Below are 19,580 nucleotides of genomic sequence, written 5' to 3'. Positions count from 1 at the left end.
TTGTGAAATTGTGCTTCACTTGGCCAAACATTTTTCTTTAGAAAGCATTAATTTGCGTGACATGAGTTATTCTCTGCAGGCTGGTTGTTAGAAGTGTCTGTAACTGGGCTTTGGAGATTTGGAGTTGCTGTAACAAACAAAAGGAATGCTTATCAGATTAGGTGTTTTGCTCAGGCAGGAGCAGGAATCCCTCAGATACAAATCACTGTGGTATTGCCAGTATTGTTGAAGTGTAGACTTAAAGAGAACAAAATAAACCTTAGAGCCAACAGTTGTTACAATGTAAAGCAGTTTACCCTCGTCTGTTATATGTTAGCTAAATCCTTTAATGTAAGAAACAGGATTGGAAGAGTTAAAGATCTATCCTGCTTTTTCATGTGACAAGCCTGCAGAGTTGTAGGGATAGCCACACTAACACTGTTTCTTACTGTTTTTGCAGAAGAATATCTTCGAATAGATTTTGACAAAGCCACTTTTGCAGTTTCTGCACTTCTGCATCCCAGCACCTATCTGAATAAAATTCTCCTTGGGAGTCAACAAGGAACCTTGCAGCTATGGAATATAAGATCCAAGTAAGATTCTTGATACTTTGGCTACACTTCATGTTACAAGCAATTTGATAGGCAATGAGTGATACTGTTAAGTTTGGAATATTTTACTGAGTATTGGCACAGGTTTTCAGTTGGTATATCTCCAGGAATAAAGAATGCTGCTGCTCCCTGACTGCTGATGCCTTTCAGGTTGCGTGTTGTTTACTCTCCTTGCAAAATGTCAGGGGTTGTTCAGGAATTTTTTTTTTTTTTTTTTAATTTCTTGGAATCACATAGCTTTCCCAGAACGCTATTGAAATAATAGTAGAAGCATGTTCGGGCCTCCTGCTTCCCATCTTCCAGGCTTGACTTTTTTGGTTATTGTGTGTTCAAGGAAGTGCTGGCAGGTAGAGTGGAGGTAATTACTAGCACTTGAGCCTTAGACTCAGATGAGAGATGTGTGGACATGCAGTTGTCTCTGAACATGTCCCAGAACATCATCATCCACCATGTCAGTATTTCATTCCTGCCACGAGCAGCTGCTTTCCTCAGTCATGAAAGTTACAGGTACAGTGAGGTTCACTGCGTGTTAATGTTCGTACTGCAAATACGTGTTAAGTCAGCTTGCATAAATCAGTGTTGTGTTCTCCTAACTCAGTTTTCCATGATATAACTGGTGTTTCTTTTATTTCATATATTCATGGTGTGTACTCATGTCACCATTGTGGTATTAAAGCACACTAGCTTTTTCAATAAAATTTAGTCGTAAGTTTCATTTTTAACCTTACTTCTTAGTATCACAGGCTTTTTTTTCCCTTTTTTCTGACCTATAGGAACAGAAAGCTGATATACTTTTTTGTATAAGTACATATAAAACATCCATTGTGACATGGAAAATCCCCAAGGGTTAGTTGATTTATGGGTTTTTATATTTGTTTTACAGCAAACTCTTGTACTCGTTTCCTGGATGGGGTTTAGCAGTCACAACTCTTGAACAAGTTAGTATTTTTATATTTTTATTTTCATATGTAACTGGTCAAGAACAGCAGACAAAATATTGTTGTTTAAAATGCCAGCAGTAAAGGTGGTGTGTATTCTCTCAGGTCGTTGTAGTAACCCTCTCATGACTGAAAGTTTATTATCTGCTCTTCCTCTATTCCTAGTTCTGTTGCATTTAGCATCGTACCTGTTTTGTATTCATCACATCTATAGTCTTCACTGAATGATGTCATGAATTCACAGTTTTCAAGATGCATGAGTATCATGAATCTCCATTACACTGGTAGCTTTTTGCCAGATTTGTTTTGCTTCAGAGTTTGATAAAATGTAGATTTTGTTGATTCAGTAAAAGATTTTGTAATGGTATTTGCTATTTTTTTTTTTTAGATATAAAAGTAAGTTAATACTTCTTCGTAGCGTTGATGACAGCTGTGAAAATAGTCAGCAGTTGTGCAGGATAAAACTTGTAAATATGTGGGGTAGTGTGGCATGGTGTATAATGGTCTTCCAAAGCTGCTGGTCACTTAAAGTGATCTGTTTTTCAAAGGAGTTCCAGCTTCTGGAAACAGAATTTTTTCTTGCAGGCTCCAGCAGTGGATGTTGTTGCTGTCGGCCTTGTATCTGGTCATATCATAGTACATAATATTAAGTTTGATGAAACTCTGATGAAGTTTCAACAGGACTGGGGTCCTATCACAGCAATATCTTTTCGTACAGGTAAGTCCTAGTGTTTTTTAGTAGAAATATGTATGAAAGCACTAACATGACTAAGTGGAACAGAAGAAAATAGTTTGTGATAAAACGTTTCAGAATCAAATTTGTGCTGAGAGTTTTAGTTTTCGAAGGTTGAAGGAAATCAAGGAGAGGTAGCAACAAATAAAGGAGATCATGAATTTTCATCATGCTAGCTGTTTTATAGCATTTTCTTGTGTTCATAGTGCATAGGAAGTGACATACAGCATACTTGAAAAGTTTGTTTACAGTGTGCCAAGAGCTAACACAATAAACAATTGTCAGAAGTGTTGCGTTCAGTACATCTTGCTGTAGTGTCCAAAACTATTTCTCAGCAGTGTCTGTCCCCCCCCAGATAATGTTGGAATGTTAATAGTTGGGTGAATACTGAATGGATGTTAAGGGGGAATCTCAACTTATATTCACAGCTTTTTCTTGTCTAACAAACATGTCCTAATTATTAAAGCTAGTTAGTTCAATGTTCATCCTGCCTGCAGAGCTATTGATACTGAATATAATCTCTCATTTGAATAATCTTGCAAATCTTAACAGAGTATAGATTGAGTTCACACCCTGTTGAGGAAGAATACTCCTGGAGAAAATTGTGAAAATACTTGTGAGAAGTAGAAGAAGAGCTTTTTTGTGCCAATATCTATTGCATTTCCAAGCAAAACTTCTAGTTCTGATTGCTGGATTTAGAGATTTTATTGTTACCTGATATGAGAAAGTCCTATTTTTATTATCAGTGAGTTTTGTTTCCTTTCTGATTGACATGGTACCATATTTCTGTTAAAACCTAATTATTTCTACCATCAACTTGAGAGTTATTTTTCCTTGTGATTATAGACTTTCCTAGCATCAGTTTTAAGATGCAGGGATGAATTAAATGCCAATAAGCAAACCTTTTGAATTTTTTTTTTTGAGCAGATGGACACCCAGTAATGGCAGCTGGTAGCCCAGTTGGACACATTGCTTTGTGGGATCTAGAAGAGAAGAAACTGATGTGTCAGATGCAAGATGCCCATTCCACAGCAATAGCTGGCATGACATTTGTCCCTGGGGAGCCACTTCTTATTACTAATGGTGCTGATAATGCTCTACGAGTGAGTTCCAATCACTGCTGCTCTCTGAAACCAATACAACAAAATTCAAGTTGCTTGTCTCAGTAGGACTGTAGAGGACTGTAGTTTAAAGATTTACTGCTATGTTGTCTTTGCTTCATTTACTGCTTTGTAGTACCCTTGAGGAGCAAAGCTTTGGATCCACTTTTCCAGAAACCACACTTTATATCCCAGTATTCTTTTAAATCTTGATCCATTTTGATAATGTTTTGGATCACAAGCAGTTGCTGTTGATAAAAGTCTCTTGTGCTACATGTCCTCTGATGCCATTAGGCTTTGGTGGAGGGGCAGAATGAGAAGCAGGAAATAAATCAGGTGATGTGATGGAAACTTCGAAGTTTTAGGGTTAAGGATGAAAGCCAGTGTGTGAAGTGGGCTGCACCAGCTCCCAGATAAACATGTTCCACTGACAAGACGTGCAATTATTGGGAAAACAATGTTTATCAGCCTGTTTTTTCTGCTTATTTTGGGGTGCAGGTTTGGATTTTTGATGGTCCTGGTGGTACAGGTCGAGTATTGAGAAGCCGAATGGGACACAGTGCACCACCAACAAAAATCAGATATCATGGGCAAAATGGAGAGCAAATTCTTAGTGCAGGTAAGAACCTCCATTCTTTTTCAGTTTGACTTCTTGCTGTGATAAAGAAAACATGCCAGAGCCAAGTGTCTTTACTTTATTAATATTCTAGATTGTATTTCAAGTATTGTATAATGTATTTATGAAACATAGTAAGTAGTTAACATAAATGGTATAATTTATTACTGTAATGAAGTGTTTCACTGGAGTATTCCTAGTCTAGTTGGAAATGAGTGTTTCCCTAGAATAATATCTGCTGAAGAGTACTTGAAAGAAGAATATGAAAGGAGCTGCTATGATCCGTATTTATATATTTGATTAATGAAAATAGTTTTGTTATCTTCTGAGCAAGTGTTAGCTGGTCAGAACAAAATCTGTAACAACTTGGGAAATATGGTTGTGGCAGGAGAAAAATAAGTAGCATAATGCAGTTAGTAACTACTTTTTCCAGTAGCTTGATCAAGCTTTGTGGCTTGCACTGTCTTTGTAATTTATTACAGCTTACTTGTATTTGTAATATATATTTTCAAGGTTGCTTTTCACTGATATATCAATATCAGTATTATACTGATATTTACTGATTATATAATTTACGGATAAATTAAAAGTGTAAAAATGCATAAGTGACTATCCTTCCTTAGGAACTAGCATATCTAAAATGCCCCTTAGGAGAGGGAAGTGCTAGATTAGAGCATGTTTTACCCCAGACCACTTAGGCAATGGGGTGATAGAGACTCACTGCCTAGTCTCTTAATTACTCTTAAGTAATTGTCTATATGGGCTACTTTTGAAAACATTATACTACCTGTACTAAAATGTCTTGCTGGTCATCCAGTTAATGACTTGCATTCATGTAATGAGTTATTGCTGGTATTTCAGACCACACCAGACAAACCACAATATCAGTCAAGTGTTGCTTAATGAATCTTCACATTTGCTTTTGCAGTGGAGAGGCCACAGAGGCAACCTTTACAATGAAAATGGTCTTAACCTTTGATACCTGACATATCTGCAGTGTAGAGGGGAGACTAACTCTCTACACTCCTTTCTGAAACAGTGCTGGAACTTTGTGCATCAGATATGAATTAGGGTTGCCTTTCATGGGCTACTAGTTTCCTTAGAAGAGGCATCTCCCCTTCTGAGGAAATTCATAATTAACTTCATAAAATTTGATTAATACTGCATTACATTATGTTATAAATCAGACATTACAGAATCAGAAGAACTGAACATAGAAAAGACGTCTGTGAAGAGGGGTCATTCTGATCATGTGTGGGGCAGAGTGGTGGGAATGGGATGTAGGCCATAGAAAATTGGGTAGGCTCCATTAGTTGTGCTACTCAGAGTGGATGTGTATTTATTCTTGGACCAGAATTTTTAGTGATTGAACCTGATTATAGTGTTTGAAGTTGCTTATTACTTTTGATTTTCTTACTGAAATAGCTTATAAGTAAAGTTGGTTTTTGCCCTTCACTGCTCTGTGCTAATGCTTTCTTAGGTCAAGATGGAACATTGCAATCTTTTTCAACAGTGCATGAAAAGTTCAATAAAAGCCTAGGACGTGGTAAGTATTTCAGTCAAAGTACAAATGTGGGTGAAAAGAAGTCCCAAATGTAAACATTTGACAGGCCTTATTTTCACTTCAGTTGTTCTATAAAAGCTGATCACCTCAGTTGCTCTGAAAACTCAGTCCTTCCTGCAGTAATGGTACTCTCAGATTAAAAAAGTGATTTCTGATCCTGGCAGGGTATGTTACTTCTCTGTGGGAAACACTGTGCATGATTTTTGTATTAAAAATGTGTAAAGCAGTGGCTGACATTTCAGCATATATAACTGCAATTTTTACCCTATTTCCATTCTGTTCAATTGACTATTGGCCAATTCATATTTCTTGGCTTGCCTTCCTTTGATGTAGAGTTTGGCTTAAACACATCTTGCATGTCATGCTATGGTTAAGGAACCATTTGGGAGAGTGAGGATCAGAAAGACTGAAATAAGCCTTAGTTTTATGTATCTGTCTGTGTTGTTATATATGTATTTGGACCTGTTTGAAAACATGCATGAAAATCAATTTGGCCATAAATTTGAAATTCAAGATTCTTTGGTTATTGAAAGGGCTGGGTGCTATTTATTTCTTTATATAGCCATGTCTATAGGACCATGTTTTTAGCTGTGAATCTGCCTCAGAATTTCAGCACAAGGTCTTGGAACAAGTAGATTGAGTAGTGAATTCACAGCTGTGAATGTAAAAGTTTGGTGTTTTGCTCAGCATTGCATGAATTTTGACAGACACTCCATTAATGTTCTTATCTCTACTAACCTATGCAACAGTGATGTGTTTATTTAAGCCAAACGTTCCTAGATTTAAAAGGAGCTTTTCACTTTGTTAATGGTCCTTTTTAAACCATTATTCTCAGTTCTGGCAATGAATCTGAGACCTTTAATGTCTATTTTTAAGGTTCAATTAATAAAAAGAAATCAAAAAAGAAAGGCCTTAAGCTGGATACGATGGCACTTCCACCGATTACAGCCTTTGCTTCAGGTAAGTGGTCTTTGACATAGGTTACAGACTAAATATGAATACTTCATCTTCATGTGTTCCTTTCATTTTTTAACCCTCAAAACACTATTGCTTTGGAAGCACATGCTATGTCTAGATTATTCTGTGGCCTTTCATGAGCTACTGAATGACAGTTTAAAATTTCATTTGAGTTGGACTGTTCCAATATTTCAAAAAGAGGATTTTATATTAAAACATCCTTATCTGGCTCTTGGCTTGAAAATCTCCTGCATGGGAGCCAGAATCTGCAGATGTACATATTATTCCAGGCTGGAGAACCAGCAGCTAGTTGGAGGTTGAAGATCTTTGTCAGCTGAGGAAATCTTAGTTATAGTTGATATTGAGTCCTCAGTACACTTATTTGAGTCACTTTTTAAAGCTGAATTTCAAGTATGTGTTCACTTGTCATTCAGTAAGACAATAATGACTCTAACTTCTTTAAGCAGAATTACAGTTATTTGTGCTTCATCAAAATGTACTTCTTTAAATTAATGACCTCCTCTTCAGACTTGAAATCTGTTTTGTCAAAAATGTAGCTGTTTTCTCTTCTGAGGATGATTTATTGTTTCCTATGTTAAAAGATTTGGATTTACAGTTTTGTGTAATTTGACTTCCACGATGCAGACTGTCTGTACATACTAGTTGCAAGCATGTGTATATATTTTTAAAATTTATATTTAAAATTAATTAATTTTAAAATTATTGCTAGAGCTGCTGGTGTTTGAAGACATAAAACATCTATTCATTTAAGTACATTCTAGAATTGTTTTTTTCTTTCTCTTTCTTTGGTTAAGCAAACCACTTTGTATCTTTAGTCCTTGAAATTCTAGAAACACCCAGTTTCAAGCTCTCAATTTTTTTAAATTTACAGAAAAATAAAATCAAACTTGCTCATTATTTATATCCCCATGTATCATATTTGACTACAAAGTTTTGGGGATAAGCTTTTGGTAAACAATTTTCCTGGAAATGCAAAAGAAGTATTTTGCTGTATGAAGCAGAATAGCTCTTAAACCTAACTTTATCTGATGGCTTCTGCTGCTTGAACAGCTGAAGAAAAAGTTAAAGACACTCAGGTGGAAATGTGTACAGATTGAGCAGTCTGAACCATTTAAATCAGTTTAAAACATTTACATTGAAATATACATTTCAAACTGCAGAAGCTAAAATATGCAAAGACACGAAGTGTGTTGTTTAAAACAATGCTTGAGGTTTTGTTGTTATTATTTTAGTTACACTATGAACAACTGTTTGCCCAGCAGGTTTTTTTTTGAGTGGTAGCCTTTTGAGTGTGCAACAAGAACAGTAAATATGAACTGTTCTTTCTCAAGGTACTGTAGTATCAGGAGAGCTTAAGTTTGACTTTAGGATTACTGTTTCTAAGAAGACTCTGTTACCTTGCAGAAGTGGCACATCAGAGTGACTGGGATGGTATTGTTGCCTGCCATCAAGGGTATATAACATGTACAACCTGGAACTATCAGAAAACCTCCATGGGAGCTCACAAACTGAGGCCAGAAGAATTTAGCAAACACAAACCTGTTGACATATATGCAACAGTAAGTTTATTTAGGGCAACATTTCTTCAGATTCACACTGTGCTATTTTTATTCCTGTTGGTACAGAAATAATGCTTAGAAGGAAAAAGCATGGTATAGATTTATTTTAGTTGCTTGCAGAGTGCTTTCTGCCAGCTCAGTGTGTCCAGTGACCTGGTTTGTAATGCTTATGGTCTTATGAAAATTTTTTCTTTTTCCCTAAATATTCAAGTTAAGTGCACTAACTTTCTGGCTGAGAGGGGTGGTTGGTGTTTACCTTTAGTCTGTCATAGCAATGCAGAGCTGTCTGTATGCCTGTGATAATTAACTTACTCGGAGAGTGCAGATTGCTGAAGACTCTGGGCTTTTTTTGGCAGTACAAGGAAAAGTATTTCCAAATGGCAAGAACTGATACTACCTCAAAAATCCTTTACAAAAGAGCTGGACACAATGACATTGTGTCAAACACACAGCAATGGAGATACAAACGCTTGCTGAGGTTTACCAGGTTTTAAAAGGAGGAATTACTGTGGTACACCTCGTTTGCTAGGGCTTCATGCAACTCCTGTGTCTTACAATGGTTTATGACATTATGCTTAGTAGTTAGGTGTTAGATAAATTAAGTTGTAAGTACACAATTTACAACTCAAAAGTTTTCTTCTGACTACTAGATTCTTTGGACTGTATCTTTCCAAAGTCATCTACACCATTGCTTCTTGCTATTTAAATTCTCTGTGATCTCACCCTAATTTGGGAGGGTATTGGTATTGTGGGCGTTGAAAGAGGCATGCAATTGGCATGCTTACACTCTAAATGTAACTAATTAAGGACTTAATTTGTGGATATCTTCATTATTTAATTTACAGTGCTGTTACTACCTATGTCTTCTGATGGATGTCACCACGTTAGGATTTCATTATCTTTCATAACCATGCATTGCCATTTTTATTACATGCTGACTCTTTGCTCATTTTAAGAGCTTCTCCCTCTTCTTTCTTGAGATATAAGTTGTTTGCTCTGTGCAGGTTTCCTCAAAACAAATGTCAGTGTTTCATATTCCCAATATGCTATGTACCTTCTGACAACTTTGCTCATTAATGGACACTTAAAAAATGGTTTTTATAGGTGCTTTGTTTTGTTGATTAGTTGTTTGTTTTTTTCATTCCCTTGAAAGGCAGTTGACATTACATCGTGTGGTAACTTTGCTGTAATTGGGATGTCAACTGGACAGGTTGATGTGTATAACATGCAGTCTGGCATTCACAGAGGGCATTATGGCGAGGAAACAGGTAAGAACTCCTAAACTTCCAAAATGTGGACACTTAACAGAGCAGCAGTCACCTGCTGTTCTGTCATCACAAATCTTTAACATGGGTTCTGAGTTGAATTTGCGATGCATTTCAGTTTTTCTAATTATGTTGCACTGTCCTATCTTGCAGTCAGAAACTTGACTTAAAGGACAGGATCCTTGATAATTGTAACAGCTCTGATGTTAGCATATCCTTGATTTTATTTAGCACAAAATTGTCAGTTACCACAGTAGTTACTATTGAAATGAGCTGCTCTGACCTCCACTGGTTTTGAGATAGTCAGATTTCCAGTACTTAGCTTCTTGTTTTATAGGGTTCTATCTCTTAGATAAATTTTCCCATCTGTTTTTTGCCCCCTGCTTAGAAGTGAGAGACTGTTTCATGTGAATGGAAAACTGAAGTCCTAAGCAAGTCCAGTTCTTTGCATATGGTGTTATTTTTAATTACCCAGCTGCAAATTTAGGACATTATGTGACAGTGCTCTGACATTTCCTTTTAAAGTTTCATCCATATATATTTCATGTCACGTAATCTCATGCATGTTTTTTGGCACTCGTGATCTGTATTTTTTGTTGTAGAAACAAGGAAAGAGTCTCGATGAGCCCTTAAGACTTACTGGATTTCTAAAAGCCTTCTAGCTCAGCAAACATGAAGTGGTGTCTTTACAAAGTCATTGGTTGATAGTGGGATGAATTTTCTAATTTTGCTTTCTGGCCATTAGCTCTAGGCAAAAACATTAATCTAGGTGTAGATTAAGAAATAAAATTGATCCAAAACCAGAGGAGCTAAGTCTTATACTGCAGTGTGAAGTAGCTTTGGATAACTTGGATAAGTTTGGATCAGGCTTTGTGCCTGATCTGAAGCTGTAAATTTTGTCTGGAGTGGTAGGTCCTCTTGGAGGCATTCCTTGAGTGATTCAGGAAGTCCCTCATATCTCACAACCACAAAAAGTTCCCCAAATGGAAAGCAGAAATAAGAGCTAACACTCAGCTTCAATTACACTTCTTACTTGTATTCTAGGTGTTTACTTGATATCAATATGGTTTCTGTAGAGATAAAAAAAACCTAGCATGCTGGAGCATCTTGTCAAGTGGCATTCAAATTGTCATGTGCTTGCTGATCATTCATTGTAGTCAGGCAAAGATAAAAAAAATAGTGTTTGGAATTCAGCTGATTTCTGTGCTAAGTTTAAATTCTGAAATAGCACTCTCTTTTCTCTTGATTTGCAGCACATGGAGGGGCCATTAGAGGGGTAGCAGTGGATGGATTGAACCAGCTGGTAATCACAGCTGGTAGTGAAGGATTAATTAAAATTTGGAAATTCAAAATGAAAGATCTGGTTTATTCCACTGAGCTTTCTTCTTCTCCAAGTGGAATTCTGCTTCACAGAGACAGGTAAGAAACTGAAGTTACTTCATGTGTATATTGTTGGGTGAACATATTTATCTAGAATGATAACTAGTATTCTTAATTAGAATTAGTTTGAATTTATATTTCTAATGCTTTGAAATACAGCTGATTAGTAGACAGAGGATGACGAGACATTTTATCAGACTAAAGGAATGTAACTCTTGCTATTTTTAGGATAAAAGATAATTTGAGCAATGTTAGGATGTTTTTATTTTTTGTCACTTGAGTATTCCCTATCATGTGTGTTGATGTTTCTTGGCAGTGGTATTTTGGGAATTGCCTTTGATGACTTCACTATTAGTGCTTTGGATATAGAAACCAGGAAGATTGTCAGGAGATTCTCAGGACACCATGGACGAATTAATGACATGGTAATTGTTCACTCATTTTCTGTATCAGGTGACATACACAGATACCTAACAGATTTCACAGATGGTAGATTTCTCTGTATGTATTAAATCATTGGGTATTATGTTCAGCTGTGAACAGTAAAGCTGTAGTTCAGCTCCCCAGCATTTTCAGCCATGTTAGTTTGGAAATGTAAAGTGGTAAATTGCCACCTGTTTTTTAATGTGTTTTGTGATTTACCTATAAATTTGCAACAAGCTGACTTGGGGGTCAAACAAAACAAAGCACTGGGAATAATGAAAAATTAATGAAAAGGAGCAAAATTGTGCAGAAGTCTCAGCCATGTATATAGAAAAGATGAGCAAGCTGGAAAAAGATCTGAGAGATCTTTAAGATCTAATGCAGCACATTAATAATTCCTTATTTACATATTCTGTAATAGTTCATTGTAGTGTTCATTGAAATAGTTTTTAGCTTCAAATTTATATACAAATGCTACTAAAATAGGATTTACTTGACTTATTCAGCTTTATGCTTAGAAATAGGTTTCCACCATGCGCATGAAAGTGAGGACTGAAGTGCTTTGACTAACAGTGAGATACGTCCTGTGTTTTATGTTTGTACCTGTTCTTAAAACGCTTCTGGTTTTGTTCTTTCCTCACTTTCAGTAGTGTATTATCAGTTTTGGTTTACGGCCATACAGTTTCACCTGGGTTTTAGGGAGCAGTCTAGTCTTGGCACAGCCTCCTGTGGGGACTGGCTTATTGGTTGTGCCTTTAAATTGACTATTTTATTTTAGACTTTCAGTCCTGATGGTCGTTGGCTGATAACTTCATCAATGGATTGTTCCATTAAGACTTGGGACCTTCCTTCTGGATGGTAAGTCAGTTTAAAAACATACAGCAGAAGAACTAATCCCCTTTCTCATAAATGGCAGAAAGTCTTCTGGCTTGATTATCTGTCACCAGATATGATATTCAAAGTTGCACATGATTTAACAACTCTGCCCACTATTTAAATTGTGTCCAGTGCTAGCAATGCATGTCTTCTTCTGGGTCTACAAAATAACACTGTCCTGAAGATCTGTTTCCATGTAGTGTGAGTGAGTGTGAATTTGTGTGTGAATTTTGGAAGCACCACTATAATCTAAAGGGCAAGAGATTGCTTGAGGTGAATTTCACTGTGATATGCTGAAGTGTTTGTAGGATCACAAAGTGGTTGGAGTTGGAAGCAAATATCTAGTACAGCTGTCTTGATGTGGAAAGGAACTTTTCTCACTAGGTCAGGTTACTCAGAGCCCCAGCTTGGCCTTGAAAACCGTGGCCCAGGGCTGGGCCATGTACTGCTTGTTTATGCAATCTGTTCCAGTGCCTTGCCACCCTCATAAAAAAATTCTGCCCTGTATCCAATCTAAACCCATAGCCTTCTAGTTTAAAGCTGCTGCCCCTTGTCCTGTCACCACAGACCCTGTTAAAAAGTCTCTCTCAATCTTTCTTGTAAGCTCCCTTTAAGTAAGGCCACAAGGTTGTCTCCTCCAGAGCTTTCTGTTCTCCAGGGTGAAGAACACCATAGCTCTCTCATTTTCCTCATAGGAAATGTGTTCCAGGCCTTGAGACATTTTCCTGGAGCTGCTCTAACTTCATGTGTGTCTTGTGCTGGAGGCCCCAGAGTTGGATGCAGTACTCTAGTTGGATTTGTAAAGAGAAGCCTGTTTTGACTTGCATTCATTTTAACAACACAATGTGGCTTTACATCAGTTATATCTTTAATTTGTTTGTACTTGCAACTGCCAAAAATACTCTCTTGAGATCCACTCTGAGTAGTCTTCTCCCAGAATAAAGTTTGGCTGAAAAGTAGGCAAGTACACACAAGAAGTTCAGGAGCCCAGGAAAAAAACAAGCTGAGAAGTAACTTTGCGTTCTGCCAGTGCATTCTTTCACCAGCACATCAGAGAGATTTATTTTTTTTTGTTATTTAAGGTGGTGCTGTGCAGTGTGCAGCTCTGGTGGTTGTGCCTGGAAATGAAAAGGTTTCATTTAGGTTGATTATTTTTGTTGATGTGGTTTGGTAAATACTTTTGTACACTTTAAAAGTTCTCATTTTAGTACCAGAAGTGCATTGCATCTCAACAAAAAGTTGGCCTGTTCTTGCATGATGAGAACACTAGTGTAAAATAGGACAGGATGGACACTGTCTTCTTTCTAGTATAAATGGGAACCCATTTATACTGGCCAAATTAGCCCCCTGGTCTTCATCTTTCTAACACTCTTCCTCTTGCAAAGTAATATGTCTACAAAAAATTCCAGCATGAATTAATATCCATTTCTTCTATTTTTCATTTCTTCAATAATTTAATAGTTTGCAATAAGAATCTATAATGTTTTCAAAAGCAGTCTGATAGTAGTTCTCTTTTACAGTAAAAAAAAATAAATCTTTTTTCTCTTGCCTCTGAAATTCAGGTCGAGATGAAATCTAGGCAGATAAATGACAAACCCTGGTTTTAAATGTAATTAGTTTAAATTATTCTTCCATTATGTAAAGGCAAGGTTTTTCCATAACTATAGGCAGAGGAGTGTATTGAAAAGGAGGAACAGCTTTTAATAAAAGTCCTGATGCTTGCTTTACCTCTGTGGCACATAAATAGATAAAGCATCTCATGAAATGTGTATTCTAAAGCCTCAGCTTTGATATTGTTCTTATAAAAAGATGGAAAACTTGTATCTAGAATCCAATATTATAAAAATTGATAACTGACTTAGATAAATGGTCTGACATCTATTGACTGGACATCTGTTTTTATTTGGGAGTGGTGCTTAGCTGTCCTTACGCAATGTAATGCAGGTCTTCCTAGTGCATTTTTTTAATGTAGGGCTTTTTTAGAACTGCGAAAAAATTACAAATTTGTGTAAAGAAAGTTACAACAGAAGCCCTGGCATTATGCAGATATTTCTGCTGTGCAGCTTGCACAGACAAATTGAGGAATCAGGGGTATGTGCTGTTCATGGGTTGGATGGAGCACTTGAGAAAAAACGGCCTAAGAGGCCTGTTAAATGTGAGCCCAGCATTATTCTTTCCATTGTCTCAGTTTTGCAGTTAGGCAGGAAGCATAAAGGTAGATGCCTTCAGCCTCAAGGCAGGATTCATTTAGTTTTTTGTGTAAAAATTACAAGTGTCTTATTTCCTGTAGTAGATTGATCCTTCCTTCCCCAAATCCTGTAATTTTAATAATGATTTAAGTTCAGTAAGTAGAAGAACTAAATTTCTTGTTAATTTTGCTTTGGAGTTCTTTGTGGTTGATATACTGAACAGAATTTCTCAGTTATAGGTAAGGATTGTCATACAAAGATGGATTTGAAGCTAAGAAAAAGTATCTAGGGTAAATTTTTCTCACCATTGTACACAGTGTGCAAAATGTATCTAAGTTTGGGATTTATGGGTTTAGTGTTTATATATTTTATATTGGAAGTGATGAATGATTTTTCTCTTACCTGAGATTTGCAACATGTGTCTAAGAACATGCATAGGGAGTAAAACACTCCATTCAGGGAAAAAAGGCTTTTGGTTTTGACATGTTCTCTCAAACCATCACAGGGGTGCTCAGTATCTGAGGAAATACATGCCCACAAGATTTTACGTTTTAAAATCCTGTGTTACATCAATATTTTTTCTATGGTTAGTGAACAGGGGTGTAGAGCTGTAAGCAAGAGCAAAGTATTCACACTCTTCATTTGTTCTTTTTGTTTCTCTTGGTGAGCTAATTATCAAACTCAACTTTTACTTAAAATTTGAAGTAACTGAAATTTGTATTTCAGCAAGTTAAAGGCAATGCTGTCAACCTGGGCTTGAGTGGAAGTCTGCTAGAGAGTGCATCATCCAGGAATTAAATGTCTCATTGTAGTTGCATAGTAGTATGTTATTATAATAGTTACATTTTAACTTTGTTTTTACATGGTATTTTTTCAATTTTCTGCAATCATGAAAAAAATTATCAAGAAATGGTTTATCAGGCTGAAGATGTGATAATGCCAAAACTCTTGCAGATAATCAAACTTCACATTGTACAGTTCATACTTTATTTTAGAAACATTAGGTGCTAATATTAACTTGAGAGGGAACTGTGCCTGACTGGAAATAGGGAATTTATGGCTAATAAAAGATTTGTGTTAGGCATAAGGAGTTGAATGGCTCATCACATGTTCTCCAGGGTATGGATATCTAAGAAGGTACCAGCTTTATCTGATTTTAGGGCATTTTGTAGAGACAAGGGGTTTGTTGCACAGTGCCGTACACTTGCTGTGTTTATATAATGTATTTGGATACTTCTCCTACCCTGGTTTGTGTCCATACCTCTAGTAGTTTGCATTCAGCTGTAATTCAGATGTGTGCAGATAAACGAGTTTATCTTGCTAATAATTTCTCTGTTTTTTTCCCTCCACAGTCTCATAGATTGTTTTTTGGTAGACTCTGCAGCTGTGAGCCTTACTATGTCCCCTACAGGAGATTTCCTGGCTTCAGCACACGTGGATGATCTTGGAATTTATTTGTGGTGAGTATGTAAGCTGTTTCTACACAGAATTTAGGATGGGGCAGAGTTATTCTAATCACCTTTATTGCAAATATAGAACTCCCCTGTGAAGTATCATCTCCAGTGTTCAGTGTTCTCTGGTTGTAATTAGGACAGGTGTTATGTACTGCTCTGATTCGTAAGTCATGAAATTTCCACGGTTAAATTACTTATTCAGATAGTTTAAATTGTATCTTTTTTTGAAATGTTTCTTACTCTTAAGAATTCCTGTTGTGCCATTTGTAAAGTTTTTCCTAGACTCCATTTCCCTTACTGCTTTGAAATGTCTTTGTTCAAATAGTGCTTGTTTTTGAAGTGCTTTTCTTGTCCTGCTGTAACACACTGTTAAAATGGCTTGGGTCTTTTTCCCATTCAGTTGACAGATTATTTCAGGTTTTATATGTTGGCTGTACTTTTTCCTGAGGAATGTTCAGTTGTTAGGCCTTCCTGTGGATAAGTAAAAGTGCTTCCTTGTGAATTACAACAGATGTTTTTACCAGTCCTAGTTTATATTGACAAAAGAAGCAATATGCCAGAATTACTTGTGTGCATGTTTCAAACCTGAAGAAAATTTGCTGAGACTATTACCCTAAAATCCTGTGAAAGCAGGATGAATCATTTATGTTTGCATTATGTGCTGTGCATAATGTGTTCAGCCTGGAGAAGGCTCTAGTGAGACCTTAGAGCCCCTTCCAGTGCCCAAAGGGGCTCCAGGAGAGCTGGGGAGAGCCCTTGGACAAAGGCCTGGAATGACAGGAAAAGGGGGAATGGCTTCAAGCTGAAGAAGGTTTAAATTACACATTGTAAAGAAATGCTTGATTGTGAGGGTGATGAGACAGTGGCACAGGTAAATAATATTTTTGGCCCGCAGGACTAGGGCAGTTATTGACCCTGTCCTGGGCACTGGTGAGGTCACACATCAAATTCTGTGTTTAGTTCTGGGCCCCTCACTTCAAGAAGAACATTGAGGTCCTACAGATTATTATTATTATTATTATTATTATTATTATTATTATTATTATTATTATTATTATTATTATTATTATTATTATTATTATTATTATTATTATTATTATTATTATTATTATTATTATGTTCTTGGCAATAATACTTTGAACATAACATTTAAAATTCAGATGTTCAGGTGAGTCTACTGCCACACTTCATTTCCTGTTTATCTGGTAGATGAGGAGAGCTAATCTTGAATAGAGCCTGTTGAATTGCCATGCTGCAGCAGTATTAGACTGTGGTATAAATTATATCTGAAGTACCTTCTCCCATTCATCTGGAGAAGGGTTTTAAAATGCTTGTCTTATTTTTTCAGGTCAAACCGTTCTTTGTATTCACTTGTGTCATTACGGCCCCTTCCTGCAGATTATGAACCATCTCTGGTGACGCTCCCCAGCACCTGCCCCATGCAAGGTAATCCTCAGATGAAAGTGTATTTTATTTTTCCCTTGCAGTTTGTCCCTCTGCTCGTATGCCATAGATTCATTGTGATTGTCTTGTTGGCAAGAGAATTGGGTAGCTGATCTGGAATGTGCCTGTGCCCAGTGAAAGAAAGGCCTAGGTGGAATATTTTGCTAAATTAATAGAAGTGATGGTGCTTCAGAAGTCCTCTAGATGGAGATCTTGTCTGCCCAAGTTTGGAGTGCCTGCATTTACATCTCCATCTGGAGGAGAAGCACACCTAGCTGTTGGCCACTAGAACATACCTCATGATGATGGCTCTTTAGGAAGCACATAATTGCTTCACATACTTAAATTAGGGAGACTGGAATTCATCCCAGAACTTGTAATGTTTTTGTCCTGATTCTGGCTTGAAGCTTTAACCCACTTTGTATCTTCAGCAAATGTGAAGTTCCTGTTTAGATGCTAAGGGCTCTTAATGGGTTATATTCCTTTGTTGTTTCAGGCTTGCCTATTAGATTAATTGTTTTAGCCAAGTAGTATTTTACAAAAAGAAAGGAAAGTAGATGTGTTTGCTCAAGACCACACAAGAAATGAAGGGAAAATCACTATAACAATTGACTGACAATATAACTTTTCTTGTGGGATGTTGTGCTTTATTGTTGAGACTTTTTTCACTTTTACATGCCACTGCAGTCATACCAATGAAGAGGCTGTGATTAGGTAGTGAATATGGTGCAAGGATTTAGATGCAAGGATTTCACAGCTTTATAACTCAGAACTAAAATTACTGTGTATTTATTTATATAGTTAGAACAATAGACTGGTGTCAAAATTTCATTTTTCTTAGTAAGTCTGTAAACTGCTTTTATGTAACTTCAGTCAAAGTAGACAAACCTTATCAGTCTTTAAAATTTTGGTTATTAAATTCTTCATCTTAACTATAATCTTTTAAAATTATTTAATATTTCATAAGGCTAATACAGATTGTTTCTATAGCTTTTTAGCTCTGTGTTATGTTAGCATCTATGTCAATAGCTATCATGTATTTGTTATTTGTTACAACTAAAAATTGCAAAATAAATAAAAGTGTTGGGCTTGATTTTTTAAAAAAATGAATATAGAGTATGATTGTTCATAAAAGATATCTGTTTCTGCAAGATATGGATGTGTCAGGAGATGAAGAGGCATGTGATGAAATGATAGAATATGTCTCACCTGAGCAACTGGGAGAGCAGCTGGTGACCCTTTCCTTGTTACCTGAATCAAGGTGGAAAAATCTCCTCAATCTTGATATTATCAAGGTACTGAAACAGCAAAAAATAGCATACATCCATAATATTTACCCTGTTTCTTTGAAATGCATTACCTATTCATGAAACTTGATCCTGCTTTCAGGTATTTTTCAAGATGTTGCAGTAGAAGTCTATGTGGTGCTTTTCACATTTCCTGGGATTTGGGAGAGGGGCTGTTTTTCTGCTGAATAGTGGCTTAATAATTAGTGGTAAAAGATTTTACTTGTCTATTTACTTTTCAGTTAGTATTTAGAGTTTTCACAGTATTTTTGAAATTAAACTCTTGACAAACAAAATGCTCTTACTGTGATCATAATGATGATAATGATTTTAATTCAAATATCTAATTAACAGAAAAAAAACAAACCAAGAGAGCCACCAAAAGTTCCGAAGTCGGCACCTTTCTTCATCCCAACACTTCCTGGTCTCATACCCCGCTATGTTCCACCAGAGGAGGAAAATGATACACAGGTAAAAACAGGAATCAATGTAATTGTGTTTATGTAGTGTATTTTAAAAGAACTCTCAAGTGCTTTTTCGTGTTGGGTTAAATCACTAGACTTCGAAGTACCAGTTTTAACTCTCTACATTATTGCTTTATTTCTCAAAGTCTTATTCTCTTAGTAGAAGAATAATGTAATTGAGTTGTAAAAATGTTTGCATATTCATGGACGCGCTGCTGTGCTTTTGTGGTCTAGTCAAAGGTGGTAAATCTTGGGGTACTGGCGCAGAAATCTGATTTCTACATTCATCTTGAAGAAGCCCTCAGCAGCAACGAATGTAAGTTAACAAAATATTTCACTAAAAGTGTTGATGCTGCTTTTATTTTTATATATATGTGATTTCTAGTGTCAGAATTGCAACAGATGTGAGAAAAAGGATATGTGTAGTACAGTATAAAAGGAAAAGAAAATTAATGCACAGCCAGACTAGATCAAAAATCCATTGGTACTGCAGCTTGTCTGCAGCATGGAACCCAATTCTGGCAAAAACCCTTATGAAGAAAGAATGTTATGTTCCCAAGATCATTAACTTCTTTTGAAAACTGTGATGATATCACTCAGAAAAGATGCTATGTATCATTTCTAGGGAAGGGAAGGAAAGAAGGAAAGGATTGACTTGGTAAGGAACAGTGATTGGTGATTCACTGAAACATGGAAAGCATAATGTGCCTAGCAAGTTCTTC

General features: G+C 36.4%; 1 protein-coding gene across 2 annotated transcripts in view; it reads left to right on the top strand.

Annotated features, from left to right (window-relative positions):
* Positions 1-19,580, top strand: part of WDR36 (WD repeat domain 36) — a 35,076-nt gene that overhangs the window by 5,407 nt on the left and 10,089 nt on the right. For both annotated transcript variants that reach the window (XM_058865084.1, XM_058865085.1), the window contains exons 5-21: positions 440-572; positions 1,474-1,528; positions 2,114-2,246; positions 3,189-3,364; positions 3,860-3,980; positions 5,458-5,523; positions 6,418-6,501; positions 7,924-8,078; positions 9,232-9,346; positions 10,597-10,762; positions 11,040-11,148; positions 11,925-12,004; positions 15,564-15,671; positions 17,014-17,111; positions 18,261-18,403; positions 18,749-18,865; positions 19,093-19,174. In XM_058865084.1, the coding sequence (XP_058721067.1) occupies positions 440-572; positions 1,474-1,528; positions 2,114-2,246; positions 3,189-3,364; positions 3,860-3,980; positions 5,458-5,523; positions 6,418-6,501; positions 7,924-8,078; positions 9,232-9,346; positions 10,597-10,762; positions 11,040-11,148; positions 11,925-12,004; positions 15,564-15,671; positions 17,014-17,111; positions 18,261-18,403; positions 18,749-18,865; positions 19,093-19,174 (1,941 nt within the window). The remainder of the gene's footprint in view (positions 1-439; positions 573-1,473; positions 1,529-2,113; positions 2,247-3,188; positions 3,365-3,859; positions 3,981-5,457; positions 5,524-6,417; positions 6,502-7,923; positions 8,079-9,231; positions 9,347-10,596; positions 10,763-11,039; positions 11,149-11,924; positions 12,005-15,563; positions 15,672-17,013; positions 17,112-18,260; positions 18,404-18,748; positions 18,866-19,092; positions 19,175-19,580) is intronic.

The sequence above is a fragment of the Poecile atricapillus genome, chromosome Z, assembly GCF_030490865.1.
Source record: "Poecile atricapillus isolate bPoeAtr1 chromosome Z, bPoeAtr1.hap1, whole genome shotgun sequence".
NCBI classification, from domain to species: Eukaryota; Metazoa; Chordata; class Aves; order Passeriformes; family Paridae; genus Poecile; species Poecile atricapillus.
The sequence above is the reverse complement of the archived record's forward strand: the minus strand, read 5'-3'. Positions and strand labels throughout refer to the sequence as shown.